This window comes from Telmatherina bonti (genome assembly GCF_933228915.1).
Source record: "Telmatherina bonti genome assembly, chromosome: 18".
Lineage (NCBI taxonomy): Eukaryota > Metazoa > Chordata > Actinopteri > Atheriniformes > Telmatherinidae > Telmatherina > Telmatherina bonti.
Window position 1 is genome coordinate 7,413,453 of NC_136616.1, and position 20,818 is coordinate 7,434,270.

Below are 20,818 nucleotides of genomic sequence, written 5' to 3' on the forward strand. Positions count from 1 at the left end.
ATTATTATTATAGTTAATAAACAGAAATGCATTCAATAAATTTTATTATTAATCTAAATTAATATTTAAATTCCAAACAAAACATTAAGAATTAAATTAACATTTCACAATAATATTTCAATAAAAAAAAACATTAATTAATAATTAAAATGAAGCCAAACAGGCTGCGTTTCTTTGTCATCACGTCCTTTAACAGAAAAATTGTGAGTGTGCTCCATCTTCTGTCGACGATCTTTGACATATCTCTGCAGAGGACCGGAAGTGAGCCGGAGTGACGCATCTCGCGCTGTTAAACGCCTCTTTGCTCCTGTCTCATCACCACCGCCAGCATCATCATCATCATCATCATCACCGCAGCAGCAGCGGTACGGCCCCGCCTCGCGACGTGAACCGCTGGCTGCTCCACCCTCCGACGCAGACCCACATCTGGCTCCGTCCACATGCCCACACCCACGCCGGCTCCAGGAAGGTGATTTTACCCCGAGGGGCGCCATGTCGGAGGTGCGGAAATTCACCAAGCGGCTGAGCAAGCCCGGGACGGCGGCGGAGGTCCGGCAGAGCGTGTCGGAGGCGGTGAGGAGCTCCGTGGACCCGGTGAGGAGCTCCGTGGACCCGGTGAGGAGCTCCGTGGAGGTGGTGGTGAGCTCCCAACCAGTCAGCCTGCAGCTTTCTGGTCTCTTTTAGCAGAAAAACGCAGAAATATTCAGACATTTTCACTCTTTTTCCGGTGTTTTGTTCCGGTCTGTCCCACTCAGGTGACCCGTACTGCCGCGCGCGGGCGCGCGTCTGCAGACAGGTCACGCGCACAATGACTCTTGACGCCCACGTGTTTCTTTTATCTATTTATTTATTTATTGGATTTATGTCAGCACATACCCGTGTGACATTGTCCACGGAGCACGCGCGAGTCTTGCCCCGAGGCGCGCGCGACTCCCCCCTTTGTGTGGGATGGACGCGGTGCCGGTGGGACATCTGCAGCATGGCTCGTCTGTTCCTACCTGCTTTTCTTTATTTCTGCCTCTCAGTTTGAGTGAAAGCCTGTCTGTCAGTGGCGCGGCGTGGCGTGGGTAGCGGTGGGTGCACAAAGACCACCTCCACGTGGAGGAGAGCAGAGCTGGTGGCTGCAGGAATGAGATGAATCCCAGCTAACATGATGCTGATGCAACATTCCTGTGTGTGCGTGGTTATGAAGCCCCTCACACACACACACACACACACACACACACATGACCTGGACTACGTAGATGACAGGACAGGCTGTCAGGACTGGACTGGGAAAAGTGGTGCAGTCACTGGGTTTGTAGTAAAACTCCAGCAAGGAAATAAAATGAGAAAGACGATGATGATGCTGTAGATGATGATGAAGATGATGATGCTGTAGATAAAGATGATGCTGTAGATGATGATGATGATGATGAAGGTAAACAGAATGATGGTAATTGTGGCAGAAAAAGTAAAAACTAAAGGTTTAAACAGGAACGACTGCAGTGAGAAAGTGGGAGTTTGTCCTGGGGGGGGGGTCTCGGCCAGGTCCAGTATTTGCTTTTATTCTGTGCACGTGACATGCAGCAACTCCGACCACCCGGATGCGGATGTGTGTAACTGTGCTGAGTGGATCGGTCTCGCAGATACACTCCTGTCCTCCGGGACTTGTCTCCAGTCTTATGACGAGTGTGACGCAGAGTCTCCCGGCCGAGCTGTCTTGTGATGGGGTTCTGTGTGTGTGTGTGTGTGTTGGGTTCCTGTTCAGTGGTGTGAATGGCTGCTCTGGTCTCGGAGGACAAACGGTGTTTTGTGTCGGGGGGGGGGGTTCCCTTCAGGCGCGCTGTGACTGTGTTTCCTCTGTGTTTTTATCTGTTTCTGACGGCTTCATTCGGCCAAAATCTGCTGGAAGAAGCTCCGATTCTTCCTTTAAACATTCAGACAAACCGGCGGTGGCCTCCTCTAACTTCATCTGTGTTAAGTGGTCGTTCCATGAACTGGCCGAACAGATAAAGACGGGATTCTGTAGAAGGGAAATTAGATCACAGTTTAAGGACTGGGACATGATCTGAAGCATTTGTTTGACTGAAAGCATTTCAGGTTTTTGTGTTCTTAGTGAGGTCTATGTGTCTGCTTCCTGCTGGAGATGACGGGCAGAAAATAAACGACATCTTCACAACTACAAGTTGCACACGTGGACAGAATGGTTGGTGTCCTTCGGCCAACCAGGCTTCAGCAGAACGATATAAACCCATGAAACAGGCCTGGTCAGAACAGACTGAACATGACCAAAGAGTCCACGGTGGGTCCACTGATCAGCATCGCAGGGGTCTACAGTTTGGTCATCAGTCAGTATACAGCTGACATGGTGTGAACCAGTCATCATGGACCAGAGGAAGCAAAGGAAAGGTGTCTCAGGCGGTCAGAAAGAAAGATGTAGAACAGCACGGTAAAGGCTGTAAGAGCGGCTGGATGTTCCTCTGACGTCTAAGATCCACGGGGCTGAAGACGAGCTCCCTGGACGCGCCGCAGGAGGAAACTGATGACAGTCAGAGACGATAAAACGAACGGTAGCAGAAGAGTCCAGAAAGACTTCTAAAGAGATTAAAGGCGGACTTCCATCTCCAGGAACATCAGTCAGACCGCACCATCCGCCGTCGTTTGAGTCAAGGTGGACTTACTGGGAGACGACCAAGCAGGTTGTCTCCCAGTAAGTAAAGCCAGACTGGAATTAGCCAAACTGCATGTTGACCAGCTGTAAAGCCTCTGGGAGGACGTCCTGTGGACGGAAGAGACAGAAGTGGAACTTTTCGCCACATCAGCTCGATGTTCAGATGGAAAGATGGAGAAAAGACGTCTTCCCTGCTGGGAAACATGGAGGAGGCTGTTATGGTCTGGTTCTGCTTTGCTGCATCTGACACAGGGTGTCTAGAATCCGCACAAGGAAATCTCCAAACTATCAAGGATTCCAGGGAGGAACGTGCTGCCAGTGTCAGACATACTGGTCCCAGTCGCAGGTCGGGTCCTGCAGCAGGACAATGAGCTAGAAACATCCAGAAATGGCCACGAGGAAAACACTGGACGGCTCTGAAGTGGCCTCTGAGCCGAGCGAAGGAGCTGAAACACGTCGTCTGGAAAAGGCCGCCTTCAAACCTGAGACGGCTGGAGCAGTTTGGCCAGAATACCTGCCGACAGGTGGACAGGTCTGACCGCTACAGGGAACGTTTGACTGTCTCCAAAGCTCCTGCAACAAAATGCTGAGGGCACCATCACTTTCCTCCAGTTTCATCAGTTTATCTCATATAATCCTGTTGAAGCAGAGTGTAAAAAAACAACGTTTGGCTTTTATTGGTTAAAATTTCATAAATTTTGATTTCTTTTGTCAGATTTAAGTTACGTTGAGTTTTTTTTCATCATTGACCCTTCTGTGTGTGTGTGTGTGTGTGTTTGTGTAATCTGTGGCTCTTAACAACATGAGACTACCTGGAACACAGACAATGTGTTGTCTCCTTTGGGAAGAACCACATGACCGCAGTGAAAGCCAGAAGATAGACCGAGTAACGTGAAGTTACCTGAGCGGTTTTCCAGGTGTTTAATAAAGGTGTTATGCAGGTAAACATCTCAGGAAGCCATGACCTGAAGATGATGATGATGATGGTCAGTCAGGAGAGACCCAACATTCATCCCAGAAACACCACGAGGGTCCAGAAAGACATGAAGCCCAACATGGTTTATGATGGGAAGAGAGAATGCTTCACTAAAACCCTTCATCTCCATCGCAACTAGCATGGAGGACCTGCTACTTGCAATCTCCGTGGCAACTAGCAGGTCCTTCATCTCTATGGCAACCAGCAGGACCTTCATCTCTATGGCAACCAGCAGGACCTTCATCTCAGTGGCAACTAGCAAGACCTTCATCTCCATGGCAACTTGCAGGACCTTCATCTCCATGGCAACTTGCAGGACCTTCATCTCCATGGCAACTAGCAGGTCCTTCATCTCCATGGCAACTAGCAGGACCTTCATCTCAATGGCAACTAGCAGGACCTTCATCTCAATGGCAACTAGCAGGTCCTACATCTCAATGGCAACTAGCAGGTCCCTCATCTCCATGGCAACCTGCAGGTCCTTCATCTCCATGGCAACTAGCAGGCCCTTCATCTTCATGGCAACTAGCAGGACCGTCATCTCCATGGGAACTAGCAGGACCGTCGTCTTCATGGCAACTAGCAGGACCTTCATCTTCATGGCAACTAGCAAGTCACTCATCTCCATGGCAACTAGCAGGCCCTTCATCTTCATGGCAACTAGCTGGTCCCTCATCTCCATGGCAACTAGCAGGACCTTCATCTTCATGGCAACTAGCAGGTCCCTCATCTCCATGGCAACTAGCAGGACCTTCATCTCCATGGCAACTAGTAGGACCTTCGTGACTGATGTCACACGGAAGCAGAGTCGTTGGAGACACATCAGCTCATTTTTTCGAGCTGGAATCCAACTTTTCACCTCAGGACAGCAGACGTAATAAAACGATTCATGACTTTGTTTTTGCTTCTCTTCGGCTGCGAGCTGTAAACTGGTTGTCCAGTGATGAGACGGACGTCTCTGTAATCAGAAGCATCTCTGCTGCGTATGTGTTGTTGGTAGAAACTAACGTAGACTCTGCTGTTCTCATGCTCTTACAGGGGGAGTTTGGTTTCTTTGGCTGCCAGCGCTCGGTGCGGTCCTTCTAGCAGAGCTTCTCTCCATCATTCTGGCATGCTACATGTTAGCATTGCTGCAGACATCTCTCATACTGTCCCCTGTACAGCATGAGGGACATTAGCACTCAGATTATCGGAGCATCGCGTTAAAAACCATTAGAGCTGTTCAGCTCCTGGTTTTCTGCTCATGTGTGGCGTCTCTAACGGAAACAAGTCTCTGCAGATGCAGAACAATCTTTGTGTGTACGAAGCTAAAGAGACCAACAGGAACAAACAGTGTCTCAGAGAAGAAGAAATGCTTCCAGTCTGTAGATAAAAAGAAAAGCTGCTTGTTTTAGCAAAGTGTTTGGAACAGGAGGAGCTTTCTCAGAGCTGGAGGCTGGAAATATTGGGTCATGTTGACAAAGCTGCATGTAGGAAACATAAAAACAGTTTAAAAAGAGCTGCTTATGGCGCTAAACTAAGCATAGATGGAGCTACTCCATGCAGGTGACGTAGCTCTGAATCCCACCTGGAGCCCCTTCTGTCTCCGACCTGCCGTGACCTCTAGACCTCTATTTATACATCCACCATATGATTAGACGCACCCCACCCTGGAAAACACAAGGTTGCAACTTGAAAACCAGAATTTATGGGAAAATACTGAAAATGTGGAGTCTGGGAAAGAGACACACGGCTTGTTTGGAAGGGTTGCAGGAGAAAAACAAGCTCAGGTTTGCAAAGCGTCACGTGAACAAACGGCAGGACTTCTGGGACGACAGCCAGACCAGCGTGGAGATGTTCGGTCACAGCGCAGGAAACCAGCCTGTCAGCATCGTAGCAGCTGTCCAGCACGGCGGTGGAGGGATGATGATCAGGACCTGGACGCCGCTCTGTCTGACATGAGTCCACCTGTCTGTCCGCTGAAGGTTGGCAGAAACGCTCTCATGCAACAGGACTAGGATCCCAAACCGCAGCAGATCTACAACAGAACGACCGGAAGGGAAAAGAGTCGAGGTGGTGACGTGATGAGTCAGAGTCCAGACCCCCCCTGACTGGAATGATGTGGTGGGACCCTCGGAGAGCGGTGCAGGAACCGAGGTTGAGGCCAGATTGTAAAGACTGGAGCAAAATTCCTCCTCTGATGTGAGCGGCTGATAGCATCATGTAAAAATAGCACATCTAGATTCCTGCTCCCAAGTTTTCCATGAGGACTTTCATCGTTCATCGGCTGATTTATCTGTAGTTCTAATTTCCTCCTTTACATTCTAGTGATAAGAAGCAGGTAAATCCAGGTTAAAACGATTTATCTTCTTCCAGTGACCTTTTCCTGTCCTGCCACGCTGACTGGGCCCTTTTCCATTAACAAGGGGGGTCGACGTTTCCCTTCACACCCAAACAGGCCGAGACACGTTCGCTTCCAACATGTTTTTCTTAAATTCAGGGATAATTGGACTGCAGGAAGTCTTCTGTTCAGAGCATGAAGCTTTTAAGAAGAAATATTCATACGTCTCCCAAACTTTGCAGCTGTCATGTTTTATTGATGTGAAAATAATGTTATCAGATTTGAGCCGTAATCAGACTGCTTCCTGGTCTCCGATCGTCTCATCAAGCAAGAAAAACAGACACTAACAGGACGCAAACCTGCTTAGATGTCTCATGATGACAAATCTGAAGTGATAAAAATGATAAAACTTCTATATTTTTCCTTTTAAAATTCACAGGAGAGATTTCCTTCTGTTCTTTTAATATCCATAAACAGCCTAACTATTTAACCTAAAAGATTTAGCTTTTTCACAAAGAAAGCGATGGCTACCTGTCGCAGGAGCTGGTATCCTACCTGAAACGTTGTAGATGAAGATCACTGACATGTTAAACTGCTGGCGTGCCACAGGTTGGAATAACATGAATCCTGTTAGGCTAATTTCAGTGTTTGGGATTCATTTATGGTAAATCCACATCATGAGAATCTCCCGTTCCACCCATAGACTGAATATAAAAGATGGGCGGAGCCTCCGTGACGTCACCCGTAGGTTTCTGAAGAGCTGAATTGAAGCTCGGTGGGCGGTTCCTACCATCGCCATCTTGGCAGGGGCATGCGTGTCGTCTCACTCGGAAAATACAAATATGGGCAAAGAGGTGGAGCTGAGAGGGGGGCCGTGAGCGTCATGGTGGATGATTGACATCGAGCGAACTCCGAGCTTTCTGTAGCTAAGAGCTAACCGAGCTAATCCGGAGCTAACAGGAGCTAACCAGCTAACAGAGGAAAGCGGGCTAAAGCTAAGTCACGTTGTTAACTGGCTAAAAACCGCGGTTGTTCTACGTTCTTCTGACTTGAAGCAAGAGATCGGGTACCTGTCAATCAACAGGACACGCCCCTAAATATGCCGAACTTCGAGATTAAATTACTTTTAAACGGGCGAGTTGGATAAAAATTCACTCCCCCCACAGTTGTCATGAAGGTTAACCTGACCTATTAAACCTAAAATGGGTTTTTGAAGCAGGCTGTAAACATGTTTATTTCTGCTGTAAACATGTTTATTTATGCTACCATGAGAATCTGATCTTCTGCTGCTGGAGACCTTCTGCTTCCAGGACGTGTTGTGTGTTCAGATGTTCTGCAGAAGAAGAAAGTCCTCATCTTCCTCATTCTGATGATCAGTCTGAACGTGACTAAATGAATGTTTCTTTGTGTTAACACCAAAATAAACGTGTGTGTGTGACATCCTTTTCTCAGTAGTATTATACATCATGGCATTATTAGTATCATGGCAGAAAGTGAACCTGATCGGCTGTATCTCAACATTCACGCCCACTCTTTGAATTAACGTGAATGTTGAAGTCGGCAACAGAGCGGGGACAGGAAGACCCCCAGGAAGGCCTATTTCATCTCCAGGCTAAACGCAGACGGCGACTTCTGGCTGCAGCCATAAGGCAGCCTGAAGGGGCCCTCGGGCAGCTTCTGGCCCTGAGCTTTCTGTGTTGAGGCTTCTGAAACATGAGGAAATGCTGGAAACTTTGGGAAGCCCTGCAGAGGAAAGCTCTGTTGCATTACAGCACTACATCACACATGTTTGCACATCTGCGGTAAAGTCGTGTTCCAGTCTGCAGGGTGACGATGGCAGCGCCGCAGGGAGCGCCGCGAATGACAGTGGATATTTTTAGACTGGACAGGAAGCAGTTCAGGGGTGAAAGAGGCTGTTATTTAGCAGCGTTTAGTGGGGTCAGCTGTGGGACAGGGCAGCCATAATGGGACAAAGACATCTGGACGCCCTGCTAATGTCATCATCATCATCATCGTCATCATGGCTGTCCTTTGGTGGGACGTGGACTGCAGCTTGTGCTGTTTGAGAGGAAAAGGAACGGAAAGTGGTTGATACTTCACTGTTTAGTCACAGCCACATATTGAGCCAGATTGTGTGAAGTTTGGCTGCTCTGGGCGTCTGTTTCACAATCTTTGGGCTCCGCTGCCTGCAGGCGACTCTTCTTCTTCTGTTCTGTAAAAGCAGAAGCTGCTCTCGTCTGTCCTTCCTTCTCTCTTCGCTTCCTCTGTGCAACGTGATCACCGTTGCTTGCAGGACTCGTAGCGTTACTGCTGCGGTTCAGCTCGCTGCACATGACAGGAAGCAGAGCTGCTGTGTCGAGTGCACGGACAGCCCTGTTAATGCTTTCTGCAGACTCTGGGTGTGCGTGTGTGTGTGTGTGTGTGTGTGTGTGTGTGTAAAAACTCTGCTCAAAGACAGGAAATATTTCACATCCACAGGACAGGAAGTTTTTGTTTAGATTAGCGGTTAAAAAAGCATCTTTTCTCGCAGGTTAGAGAACGCTGAAGAGCTTTTCATGTTGACATGTTTACATGCCGACATGTTGACATGCCGACATGTTGACATGTCGACATGCCGACATGTCGACATGCCGACATGTTGACATGCCGACATGTTTACATGTTGACATGTTGACATGCAGTCTGTGAGGCCAGACGCTGCAGACTGAGACCCAGCGCTGCCTGGGAACACCATCAGGCTGGTTAAACTGGGATCCAGTGCAGTGTAAACCAGGAAGTTGGTTTGTATGCTGGTAGCTGTAGACGCTCCATGCAGGGTGGTGTTCTGACATGAGTTCAGCGTCATGGTGCATAAAAGGCCTCCAGGGACACGACGCTGGTGCAGACTGGTACCCGTACGGGTTCTAACAGTTTCTAACACACACAGCTGATAAAACACGTCTCTATAGCGGCTTCAAGGATCTTCTGTGTCGACTTGTTGAAAGAAAATAAAATTCTTCCGTGGCTTGTCAGCGAGTCTGAAGGTGAGGATCTTCACGGACAAAACTGTCACGTTTAGCGAGACTTTTTCACACAACAGCGTGTTTCTGCACATGGAGAGGAAGAGGAAAACACGGCAGGCAGAGCTCTGTCTCGACCATTCCAGCATGTGGAACTCTGACTAACATTAAGGTGGAAAATCAGCTGTCATTTATCCCGGCTGCAGAGCAGCGTCAGCTCTTTGCCCGTCCAACATGCATCAGGTTTCCATGCATCAGGTTTCCCTGCGAGGTGGTTCAGAGGCGGATCGAATGCATTCAGCCCCGATGGACTCCGCTCAAAGGCCCAAACGGCTCAGCCTTCCTCAGCTCGCCTCCGAGCCGCTCCTCCATCAGCCCTCCTCATCTCATCTCATCTCCTCCTCCATCAGCCCTCCTCATCTCATCTCCTCCTCCATCAGCCCTCCTCATCTCATCTCATCTCCTCCTCCATCAGCCCTCCTCATCTCATCTCATCTCCTCCTCCATCAGCCCTCCTCATCTCATCTCATCTCAGCTCCTCCATCAGCCCTCCTCATCTCATCTCATCTCCTCCTCCATCAGCCCTCCTCATCTCATCTCATCTCCTCCTCCATCAGCCCTCCTCATCTCATCTCATCTCAGCTCCTCCATCAGCCCTCCTCATCTCATCTCATCTCAGCTCCTCCATCAGCCCTCCTCATCTCATCTCAGCTCCTCCATCAGCCCTCCTCATCTCATCTCAGCTCCTCCATCAGCCCTCCTCATCTTGAGATTGAAGTTGTACTTTCTGGAATTACATGCAGATCTTCCCAACTGGGTTGTACTCGATCACACCTCGGTGAGGAAGACGAGGAAGATCACGTCTTTAAGCTCGTTTTAGTTCTTTCACTTCTCCATAAAGCGCCAACAGGAAGTGTTGATATGTCGCTGTGAGACAAGACTTCTGCCATGACGGACGTCTGAACCTTTCTGGCAGCTTCTCATGGGGGGGGGGGGGGGGGGGGGGGGGGGGGGTGTTTAAGGGTTAGGAGGCAGAGCTACAGAATAGAAATAAAATCTGAGGAAAAAAAGCAGGTTTGTTGGTTAAAATGTCCTTTTTCCTCACAGGAGCAGCCGAAGATCATCGAACCGCTGGACTACGAGGCGGTGGTGTTCCAGAGGAAGGCTCAGATCCACAATGACCCTAACAGAGACCTGCTGCTCTGCCCCGTGGACGACGTGTCGGTGAGTGGTCCGGGGCTCCTCCCTCCCCATCTGCACCCCACACACACCATGTCTCCATTTCTCTGAGCCGCCATTCAGCTTTTCTGACATTTTTCTCGACTTTTTATTCGTTTCACGACAATATTTTCCTCTAACGTTGGAAAGTTGTTGCAGAAATGTGTAAAATCTGGAGTTTGCACCGCGACCATCTCCTGACTGCTGCTGCGAGTTTTTCTGTTTAGTTTGGTTTATTGTTGATCTTCCCGTCCACACAGAGCCAATCAGAACCAGGGCTTCGGCTGTACGGTTGCCATGGCGATGGTTATTCTGATCTGCGAGCAAATGCAGCGACCTCTGGTCACTTCAGAACCGCCACGCCAAGCTGATGCTTCGCGGCGAAGTCGGTGCAGCTCACTGCGAGCTAACTTCGTCTCGGCATCATTTCCAGCAGCTGGTTGATGGTCCAGAAGTACGTCCAGACATCCGGTCCGGATCCGATTAAACGTGACTTTCTGAACTCCAGTTTCGCTGCTGAAACTCTCCAGTGATGCAGCGGCAGGTTTAGTGGTGCATCAGTGAAAGCGGTCCCTCCTCCAACACTGTCCTGCTGCAGAACGTTCCCACCGTTGAGTTCAGGGAAACACGGATTTATTATTTAAACTCCATTTTTATTGAGTTTTTCTTTGTTACAAACGTCTTGTTTCAGCTTTTTAAAATCATATATTTATATATTTCTGCTGCTTTTCTAAAGTTTTCCTCTGAATGTTTCGTTCATCCTTTCTAAAATCCGGGGATGTTCCATGCATCACCGCTGCTGCGTGGTGGAAAGGTTACCTGTCGGTGCTCCTGTTAGTTTCTGACCCCCCCACGTTTGGCTCAGATCGACCCGAACAGACAGACCTGCAAGCAGCGGTGAAGTCGCTACGATCCTGATGTCTCAGGTCGGATCTGCGCTGCTGCAGACGGGAACTGAGGACAAGCAGTCTGAGCTGTAAGCCAGATCTGTCATAAACCTTCTGCTCTGAAGGCTCCGCGGTAAATCAGCTTCTTCTGTCTGAATCCAGCGGGAACAAACTGCTGTAAAGAACTGTTTCCCATCATCTGTCCCATCTCATTCCAGCGCAGCAGGTCACATGTTTGACGCCCCGGTCGGGACCGCTGCTCATGCCTCCTCCCCTCTCCATCCTGGTTATTATAAAATATCTAATGGCTGCTTGCTGATGTGTTTTTCTGTGTTTTCATGGCTGCAGGAGGCCCAGATCTCCCGGCAGAGGAGGACGGTTGTTCCCTCCGTACCTCAGAACGCCGAGCGGGAGGCCAGGAGTCTGTTTGCCAAAGAGGTACGGTGATCCTGCAGGACATCTTTATGAAGAGAGATTCATTCTGAATATTTCTGATTGGTTTGTGTGCAGAGTTTAACAGTAAAGACGTTTGGCAGCGATGAGATGATGAAAAGCAGACTCTTCTGGCTGGATGTGAACTCTGAGCCTGTGTCGATCAGCCAGCTCTGACTGTCAGACAGCTTGGAAACAACGGTCATGGGGGCGGTTAAAACCGGATTACTCACCATCTTCCCAACAAAGACCAGTTCCGCTGACGAAACGGAGAATTTCTGCAGCTGCTTGTTGAATAAAAAGTGAAGTCTGCTGTGAAAACATGGTAAATACGTCCAGAGGTCACAGGAGAGCTGAGCTAAAACCTTCTGTCTTTACAGCCCAGTTCTGGAATCATAAAGAATCACATCAAGCTGGATTTTTCTTCCCGAAAACAGGGAACAGATCGCTGATAAAAGGAGGAAAATCTGGGTTTAGTCATGTGGAAAAAGTACATCCTCTTTCAGTTCTGGTGTTTTACACATCAGAGCATCATTCAGATGGACAGACTGTGAAAAGCAGAATGTAGAAGCGGTGTGAGAAAATTCCTCCTTTCTGCTTCTTCTGGAGGAAAGACGGTGAGCTCAGCCAGGAGACGTCACCTAAACTCAGCGTTCTGGTGCGTCAGCGCAGGAGGAAAGACATCAGAAACCGTCTCACACATGCAGAGAAGATGGATCTTCACAGACGTCCCAGAAGGTTCGGTCCGAAGCCCGACTGTGTCTCGTTTTCTGTCCAGCATGGTGCCGGCAGAACCACGGTCTGCCGGCCGCGCTGCTCCAGACTGGAGGAGCCTTAAATCCTAAATGTTATCCCTGGTTTTCTTTATTTGTTTTTATTGTGAAATGTTCACATAACCGGTGGACAGAAGCAGAAGAAGGGATTAACTCTGTAATTAGGAAAATGGGAGAAGAGACGAGAGAAAGGAAGAGTAAAGAAAAGAAAAAGGAGGAATGAATGAAAAAGCGGACAAAGTGCTGCGTCATGAATCCACTAGAAAACTCAACAATCATCAGGAGCACCTGCAGGAAGAAGAACTCAGGACTGCTGCATCCTCCTTAGACCACGACAGCAGACCGAGGTGGTACCCTCCTCCGTATCCGTAGCGACCGTGTTACTGGGCTTACTGGTCGATGACTCATCCCGCGGTCCAGCTGCTCGTCTAACAACCATCTCTTCTTCACCGCCTGAAGCTGACGGATTGTTTCCGTTCAGGCGAAGCTGGCGGCGGTTTGAAAGGGTTGCAGGCGAGGAGGGAGGAGGAACTGGGCTCCTTCTGCAGCTGCAGGACCGGGACACCTCGCTAAACGCGTCTCGTTGACCAGGACATCGCAGCAGATCTACAACCGAAGGACCAGGGAAGGAAATCATGGAGCAGACCTCATCAGATGGAGATGCTGTCGCTGCAGACCTCTGGATGAAGCATGTGAGGGAAAGTAGGACAGACCTGATACGGACGGATGTTCTGGAAGCATCATGGGATCTGTTCCTGTGTGTAAACCCCATCTTGTGCGCGTTGTTGTTCATCTGAGTATTAATCTGGTCTCCAGGCTCGCTCCGCTTTGCCTCCCTGTTTCTGACCGGCTTGTCACACGATCAGCTGTTAATCCATCGCTGCGCTCATCTGTTTCACAGTGCATCAAGATGTACAACACCGACTGGCACGTCGTCAACTACAAATACGAGGCGTTCTCCGGAGACTTCCGCATGCTGCCGAGGTAAGAAGCTGCTGGAAAACATCCCATTTCTGGCAGGTCTTCAGATCTGATGCTTAACATGTAGAGATTTACTCGGCTCACACAAATCTGGTGACCTGCAGCAGATCTCTGCATCTTAACGCAGCTCTGAGTCTTCCAGAAGTTTCTGTCAGCTGCGACATTACAGGAGCAAATCATGTAGAGCAACAGGATGCATGGAAGTAATCTGTAAAAAGCAGCCGAAAGCCCGGAGCTCAGAGAAAACCGCTTGACATGGTGACCTCTGTGTGTTTCTGCAGCAAAGGCCTGAAGACGGACAAGCTGCCGGCTCACGTGTTTGAGGTCGATGAAGATGCAAAAGACGAGGTGAGTGAAAGAGGAGGATGTGTGTCTGCTGCTGCCTCGCCTGCTGTTTCATGGACAGCGAGGCTTTTAGCGATGCTCCATAAATCTTATTGGTCCAGAACGATCAGGGCTGAAGGGACTGTTAGCGAGCGCGCCCGCCGCCGTCGCCGTGGACACCGCTGTGCACGCCGCCGTGCACATATGGTGATACGGGAACTGTGCTGGGAGCAGCCTGGATGACTTATAGTCTGTCAGTCCTCTGAGAGTTAGCATCGGGCAGTGAAACCAGAAGCTTTATATGTCCTATAAATAGCTTGCATCGACCCCCCCTCCCAGCCCCCCCTCCCTCCCAGTTCCACCCCCCTCCCAGCCCCTCCTCCCTCCCAGTTCCACCCCCCTCCCAGCCCCTCCTCCCTCCCAGTTCCACCCCCTCCTCCCAGCTGGACGTGGATAAACTTGCAGAGAAGAGATCTGACTGGAGGACCTACTGGCCCGGCTTCAGGAAGCCGTCTGTAAGCGCTCCATAAAGCGTCTCCGTCTACAGAAACCAGTGTCAAACTGGTTTTAGCTCAGGGTTCCAGTGCAGCGTAAGAATCCCAACATGATGAAATACAAAATAATCACCAAAATGTTCACATCAACATTTTATCCTTTTAGAAAAGAAATTATGAACAACCTGAAACTTGCATGAACAGAACTGTATTTAATATTTTAGTTTATTTATTTTTTATTTTACAGTTTTAGAATTTTATTTGTTTTAATTATATATTTTTTGTCTGTTTACCCAACTTCTTAAAATATTTTTCTTTAAAAGGTTTATTATTTTTTTATGGTTTTTATTATTTATAATTTAATAAATTTATTGGCAATGTTATTTTTATTTATTGAATCTCCATATTTATTTATCTGACACATTTAAGCATTAAAACTTCCACATCTCAGTGGATCTACATTTAATCTTGGGCATCTGAGACAGTATTTTATCATTCTGATTAAAGGTGGAGTATGTAAGATTTTCAATATTTTCAAATAAATTAACTAAACAAATAACTACAATCATAATTAGATAGTTTTTTAAAACATGTAGGTTCCAGTCTGTCCATATGTGATGTGTTATTAAATTAAAAGTTTAATTAATGACAAAGACCCTTCTTAAATGTTTGCCTACCAGTAAAAAAATGTGCTTTTTGTCATTTGTCATTAATTAAACTTGTAATTTAATAACACATCAAATATGAACAGACTGGAACCTACATGTTTAAAAAACTATCTAATTATGATTGTAGTTATTTTATTAGTTTATTTATTTTGAAAATATTGAAAATCTTACATACTCCACCTTTAAAGTAATTCTATTTTAGGTTAGTTGAGATTTACATGCATGTTCGTTTCCACATGTGACCATCTGAACGGACTCTCCTCATCATCGAGTCTCATCAGTGAAGAAAGAAAGATGGAAAACAGAACAGGTTCTTTCTGCTATTATGGTTAATCCATGATATTGCAGAGAGAATAGAAGCGGAGAGTGAAGGACGGGCTGCAGGAGAAGCAGCCAATGAGATTACAGGACAGAGCTGGTGTGCACGTCAGTGTGTTGCTGCTGCAGAGACGCTGGGAGGAACCCGTCGAAGCTGCACGCCTCAGCATATCCTCTCCGTGTTGAGGTGTGTGAGCCGTGCTCCAGGCTTGCATTAGCTTAATGAAGCTCTGTGTGCTTTACATCCTTTAGAGGAGCCGATGCATTACAGCAGCCATGTATGAGTGTGATCCTCATCCAGCAGGCAGAAAACCCTGAAGGAACCAGAAACTGATGACCTGCTGTGTTGAGAAAACCAGTCCTACCAGATCATCCCAGTAACATAAAGGTTTCCTTCTGCGTGATGTCTGTGTTGTTTTGTCAGGACACGTCGTCGCTGTGCTCGCAGAGGGGAGGCATCTTGAAGCAGGGCTGGCTTCAGAAGGCCAACATCAACAGCAGCCTGTCTGTCTCCATGAGGGTGAGTCAGCGCCAGGCCCCCCGCCTGCCGTCATGACGTCACGGCGTGCGGAGGTCAGGACGGGGTTCAGCGAGACGTGTGCAGGAAGATCCACTTTCTGAGCTGCGTCATACGCCCGTCTCCTTTATTTAATGCAGCGCAGAGTTTATGGCAGAAATGCACCATGTGAGCTTCCCCTCCACTGTCCCAAGCTGGGTCAGAAGACACGCTACATGCCTGTACCGGTACCGTACACGCAACAGACACGTATGGCAGGAAAAACTAAAACTGGCTTCTTGTCAAGAACTTTCACAGCTTTCCCCAGCAATTAATACTATAATAAATCATTATAATAATAAAGTTATATTGACTTGCTCCGTCTGTACAGGACCCGTCAAAGAGCGAAACGTCATGAAGCATCTTCGCAGCAAAATGACCGTTTAAAGTTTTATAACTTAGACGTTTTTAGCAACAGTTGAACTAATCTGTTGGGAAATGGACTTCACGTTTATTTCCACGCCTCAGAAGCAGGGCCGGATTAAAAGTACACAGGCCCCTGGGCCCAGAGTATGCCAGGGGCCCCCTTCCCCACCGCAACATTGTAAAAACTGTGAATGAAACACTGAAACATCTGTCAGCCAATAGCAAGACACCAGACACTGTGGTGTAACTATCTGGCTTTTATGTACATTTTGTCTCGTGTCCAAACTGCTGCTATATGCCTGACGTGGGGCCCATGTGCCCACGATGCTCATTGGATAATCCGGCCTTGTTCAGATGAATGTAACGTCACACGCGACGCGCGGTTGGAAAAGCCAATCCTGATCCTGATTCGCTGCAGCTGTCCGAGTTTCAGATGAAGGCGACGAGTGAGACATCGTTGTTGCACTGCGCTCCGTTTAGCAGACCATCTGGCGCCCCTGCTACGGCGTTCTCTCTTCAAAATTTGCAAACCCTCACGTCCTCTGCTGTTGCCGTCTTCATCGTCATTTTATTTTTACAAATGTAGCCGCTGTACCGGCCCAGAGTTGTGTAAAGCGCCTCCTAGTGGAATAACCAGCAACAAACCAAGCCGGGACTCTTTCTGATGGCCGCGGTTCAGCTGTCAATCATCGATGCATCCTTTTCACCGCTTCTTCCCGCGTAGAGACGTGTCACATGGTTTCTAACTTTTATCATGTTTGACACAACTTTAGATCAAATCAGATTTTACTTCCAAAGCTATTACTTCATGTAAACAATCTATGCACATAGAAAATAAAAAAGATTCAGTTTGTAGCTTATCTGATGGGTCACCGCCATATTGGATGGGTGTCCGCCATATTGGATGGGTGTCCTCCATATTGGATGGGTCACCGCCATATTGGATGGGTGTCCGCCATATTGGATGGATCTCTGCTTTCCAGTCTTGCTGCAGAGTCAACGTAGTTTCCCCACATTACTGTTTTCCTCTGGAACAACGCGTATATATTACACACTAACAAAAGACTTTTCTACATAACTGGTTTATAAATAACGTTAACACAGTGAATAATCTACTAAATGTAAATGATAAATTTTACTCCTATGAGGTGTTTATGGAAAAATATGATATTGATGTTTCACAAAGAGAGTTTTACATGGTAGCATAATTACCTCCACTAAGAAGGTTATGTTTATACCGGCTTTATCTGTTTATCTGTTGTGTTCAAGATAACTTAAAAAGTTATGGACGGATTTTAATGAAATTTTCAGGACTTGTTGGAAACATGAAAAGGAAGAACTGATTTAATTTTGGTGGTGATCTGGATCACCGTTTGGATCCAGGAACTTTTTAAAGGCCTTGGTGGAGGTTTACGCTCTCCGAGTGTTTTTCTGGGTAACTTCTGAATTGCACAATTTTGATACAACACTTTATTTTCAGACTTTGTACAACTGTATCTCTATATTGATAAATTAATAAATGTAAATAAAAGAAAGAGTCAACCGTAGTCAAGATAAAGCACCAACTATTCCCGTGTTTTGTTCAGCATATGGTTGCAATAACCAGTGAAATATTGAAAGCAGATCGTGTGGAATTACATTTCACGAGGTTGAATAATAATTTATTTGACCAGATAAAAATAGATAAATCCAAATACATCAATAAACAATCAACAATAAACATGTTAGTATTAAACTCATTTGTACATTTGTTTATATTGTAGCTAAAATAGCATTTAAATATTGTTAAATAGCGTTATAAAAATATTTTAGTATTAAAACACGTAGTTTTTAATGTTTTACAGTGATCTGTATCAACAATATCTCTGCCCTTTGTAACAAACCAAACTGTGAGAAAAATTAGGAAAAAATTGGTGAAGTTATCGTTGTGGTTGGGCCTACACCCACATGGACACCCATCCAAGATGGCAGCGATGTGAAATGTCAGCTCGTATAGGCAGCGTGATGCGGCGTCTGTGTAGATATGATGTCTATGCTTGTGAAAGCACCACAGAATGTTTTCTTGTGTTGGCGAGGATTTGCATGTGTCCCTTCCCTTGTCAATCACAGGTGTTCAAAAGGAGGTACTTCTACCTGTCCCAGCTTCCGGACGGCTCTTACATCCTCAACTCGTACAAGGATGAGAAGAACTGCAAAGAGACCAAAGGCTCCATCTACCTGGACTCCTGCATCGACGTGATTCAGGTCAGCTACGGCAGCGACTCGCTGAGTTTTCCAGCTCCCGCCCTCGTGAGTCAGCGTTTCCCGTCTCACTTCAGCAGCTTTGAGCTTTTATTGGGTGGATTTACTGCATTCCAGTGACCGGGCAGAAAGGCTTGTTCCAGCCGATTATTAGGAGGCTGCTGCTCTTGGCTCATTGCACGGCATGGTACCGCATTCAGGGCCGGTCCAGACTGACCAGGCTGCCAGGAAGCTTTCAGTTCAGTGAGCATGCTCAGTAGGTGGAAGATCAGGGTGAAGAGACTTGTTGTGTTTGGAGGGTTTGATGAAGAAGTCTGTATTTTACATTCAGAGCAGGTTTTCCACCTGTAGTGTCTGTAAGTTACAGTTTAGCTCTAAACAGACGGTTTTAAAACCTGATACCTGGACCATTTTCATGGTTCACTGTCCGGGTGTGACTAACGGGAGCTTTAACCCTCAAAACTTTACCCGATCACCCACATGCCTGTGGGATGGCGCTGATATTAACAACAGGGTTTCAGCACCAGCAGTGTGGAACTGGGATGGACCCTCCAGCTGGTCTACGGAGGTTTTCCAGCGTTTCTATCCGTCCAGGAGGTCTACAATCCAGATGTGTTTATTCAGAGACTCTAGATGGTAAATCCACCATTACTTATCACATCTTCATCACCATCACCACCATGTTGCTAAGAGACCTCTGTTTTCACCTGGACATGATGATGAAGACACTTCCTGTCAGACTTTCCACCAATCAGAGAGCTTAAACTGACCGTAACGTCCAATCAGGAGCAGCCAAAGATCAACAAGTGATGAGAAAAGCAGGAAAATAATGATCCTCTATGGCTGGAATAAAGCCAAGACGCTGCAGTCGCACAACTTTTGTTGTAAATAAAACTGTGTCAGGAGCTCTCCTTTGGGGGCGGGGCCTTCGTAGAAAAACAAGGCGCCATCTTCTGAAGAACAAAACATCTTCCATGTCGGCGGCGTCACTTGACCAATCACAATCACAATGACATCATTGTTTGTTTGTTTCTGCCATGTAAACAGCAAGCTTTGCCTGTGACGTTTTACTAGTATTCATTTTAACTCCCGTCTCCGTCAGAGTCCTAAGATGCGCCGCAACGGCTTCGAGTTGAAGATGCAGGACCGCTACAGCCACTTCCTGGCTGCAGACAGCGAAGCAGAGATGGAAGACTGGGTGCTGACGCTCAAACAGGCCCTGCAGAGCAGCACAGAAGCTGGGCAGGACAGGAGGAACGGAGCAGAGACTCTGGACTGCTCCACAGGTGAGCTGCTTTCACCTCCAGGTCATGTTTAGATGTGGGTTTGAACGAAAGTCAGGGTGTTAATCCCACTGGAGAATCAGTGTTTTTAGCTCGGCTGTGGATGAACGGCAGCAGCTTTAATACACACGATGCAACACACTGATGTTACAGTAAAAGCCAGAAGATGCTGCTGAAAGACCAGGAGCGGGTCCAGAAAGGTGGAGGGGTCTCCAGGGAGTCAGCAGAACGGCCTTTTTCATTTGGCTCCATAAACCTGCCGACAGGCTTTAGGCGAACGCTGAGTCAGAGCAGCTGGGCGCTGAAGTTCATTAGATGACTTGTGTTAAAGCTGGATTTCTGTCCATCAGATGACGACACCACCAGCCAGGGCAAAGGGGAGAGCCTGCAGGAGAACCAGGGGAGGAACTTACAAACCGATCTCATTAAGGTATAATACAAACGTTGACAACATTTGACTTGTTTGGTAAATTTCTGTCTCCTTGGAGACAGAGCAGCTTCCTCCTGTTCTGCTGCAGACGATCGTCGTTTATTCCACTTGTCTGTGAAAGCCTGCGCTCCCCTCTGACAGACACCTGAACTCTGCTGCTGGTTCCTCCGTTAGCCCTTACGTCCAGGTCTCTCAGGTCCAGGTCTCTGGACTTGTTTGTCTGCCCGAGCCACCTCAACTGGTTCCTCTCGATGCGGAGGCTCTACTCTGATCTCCTCCCGGATGACCGAGCTCCTCACCCTATCTCTAAGGGAGAGCCCGGCCACCCTGCAGAGGAAACCCATTTCAGCCGCCTGTATACGAGATCTCCTTCTTTCGGTCACGACCCACAGCTCATGACCATAGGTGAGGGTAGGAACGTAGATCGACTAGTAAATCGAGAGCTTCGCCTTCTGGCTCAGCTCCTTCTTCACCACGACAGACCGGCGCAGAGTCCGCATTACTGCAGATGCCGCACCGATCCGTCTGTCGATCTCGCGCTCCATCCTTCCCTCAGTCATGAACACGACCCCGAGATATTTAAACTCCTCCTGACCCGGAGAGGGCAATCCACCCTATTCCGGCTGAGGACCATGGTCTCAGTTTTGGAGGTGCTGATTCTCATCCCAGCCGCTTCACACTCGGCGGCAACCTTGGCGGAGTCCAACCCTTACTGGAAACGAATCCGACTTACTACCGGCAATGCAGACCACGCTCTGACACCTGTCGTACAGGGACCGGACAGCTCGTATAAGGGGGTCCGGTACCCCATACCCCCGGAGTACACCTCACAGGAGCCCCCGGGGACACGGTGGAACGCCTTCTCCAGGTCCACAAAACACATGTAGACTGGTTGGGCA

General features: G+C 47.9%; 1 protein-coding gene across 7 annotated transcripts in view; it reads left to right on the forward strand.

Moving 5' to 3' along the window:
- The first annotated feature begins 324 nt into the window (after window positions 1-324).
- The window catches only part of dock11 (dedicator of cytokinesis 11), an 85,583-nt gene continuing 65,089 nt past the window's right edge, over window positions 325-20,818 (forward strand). For 4 of the 7 annotated variants that reach the window (XM_079257589.1, XM_079257595.1, XM_079257590.1 and 1 more), the window contains exons 1-9: window positions 325-639; window positions 10,056-10,172; window positions 11,402-11,491; window positions 13,160-13,242; window positions 13,521-13,587; window positions 15,468-15,563; window positions 18,075-18,209; window positions 19,309-19,492; window positions 19,840-19,919. In XM_079257589.1, coding sequence (XP_079113715.1) covers window positions 493-639; window positions 10,056-10,172; window positions 11,402-11,491; window positions 13,160-13,242; window positions 13,521-13,587; window positions 15,468-15,563; window positions 18,075-18,209; window positions 19,309-19,492; window positions 19,840-19,919 — 999 coding nt within the window. In that variant the 5' untranslated portion in view covers window positions 325-492. The remainder of the gene's footprint in view (window positions 640-10,055; window positions 10,173-11,401; window positions 11,492-13,159; window positions 13,243-13,520; window positions 13,588-15,467; window positions 15,564-18,074; window positions 18,210-19,308; window positions 19,493-19,839; window positions 19,920-20,818) is intronic. The other 3 variants (XM_079257593.1, XM_079257594.1, XM_079257591.1) reach the window with 2 other exon arrangements.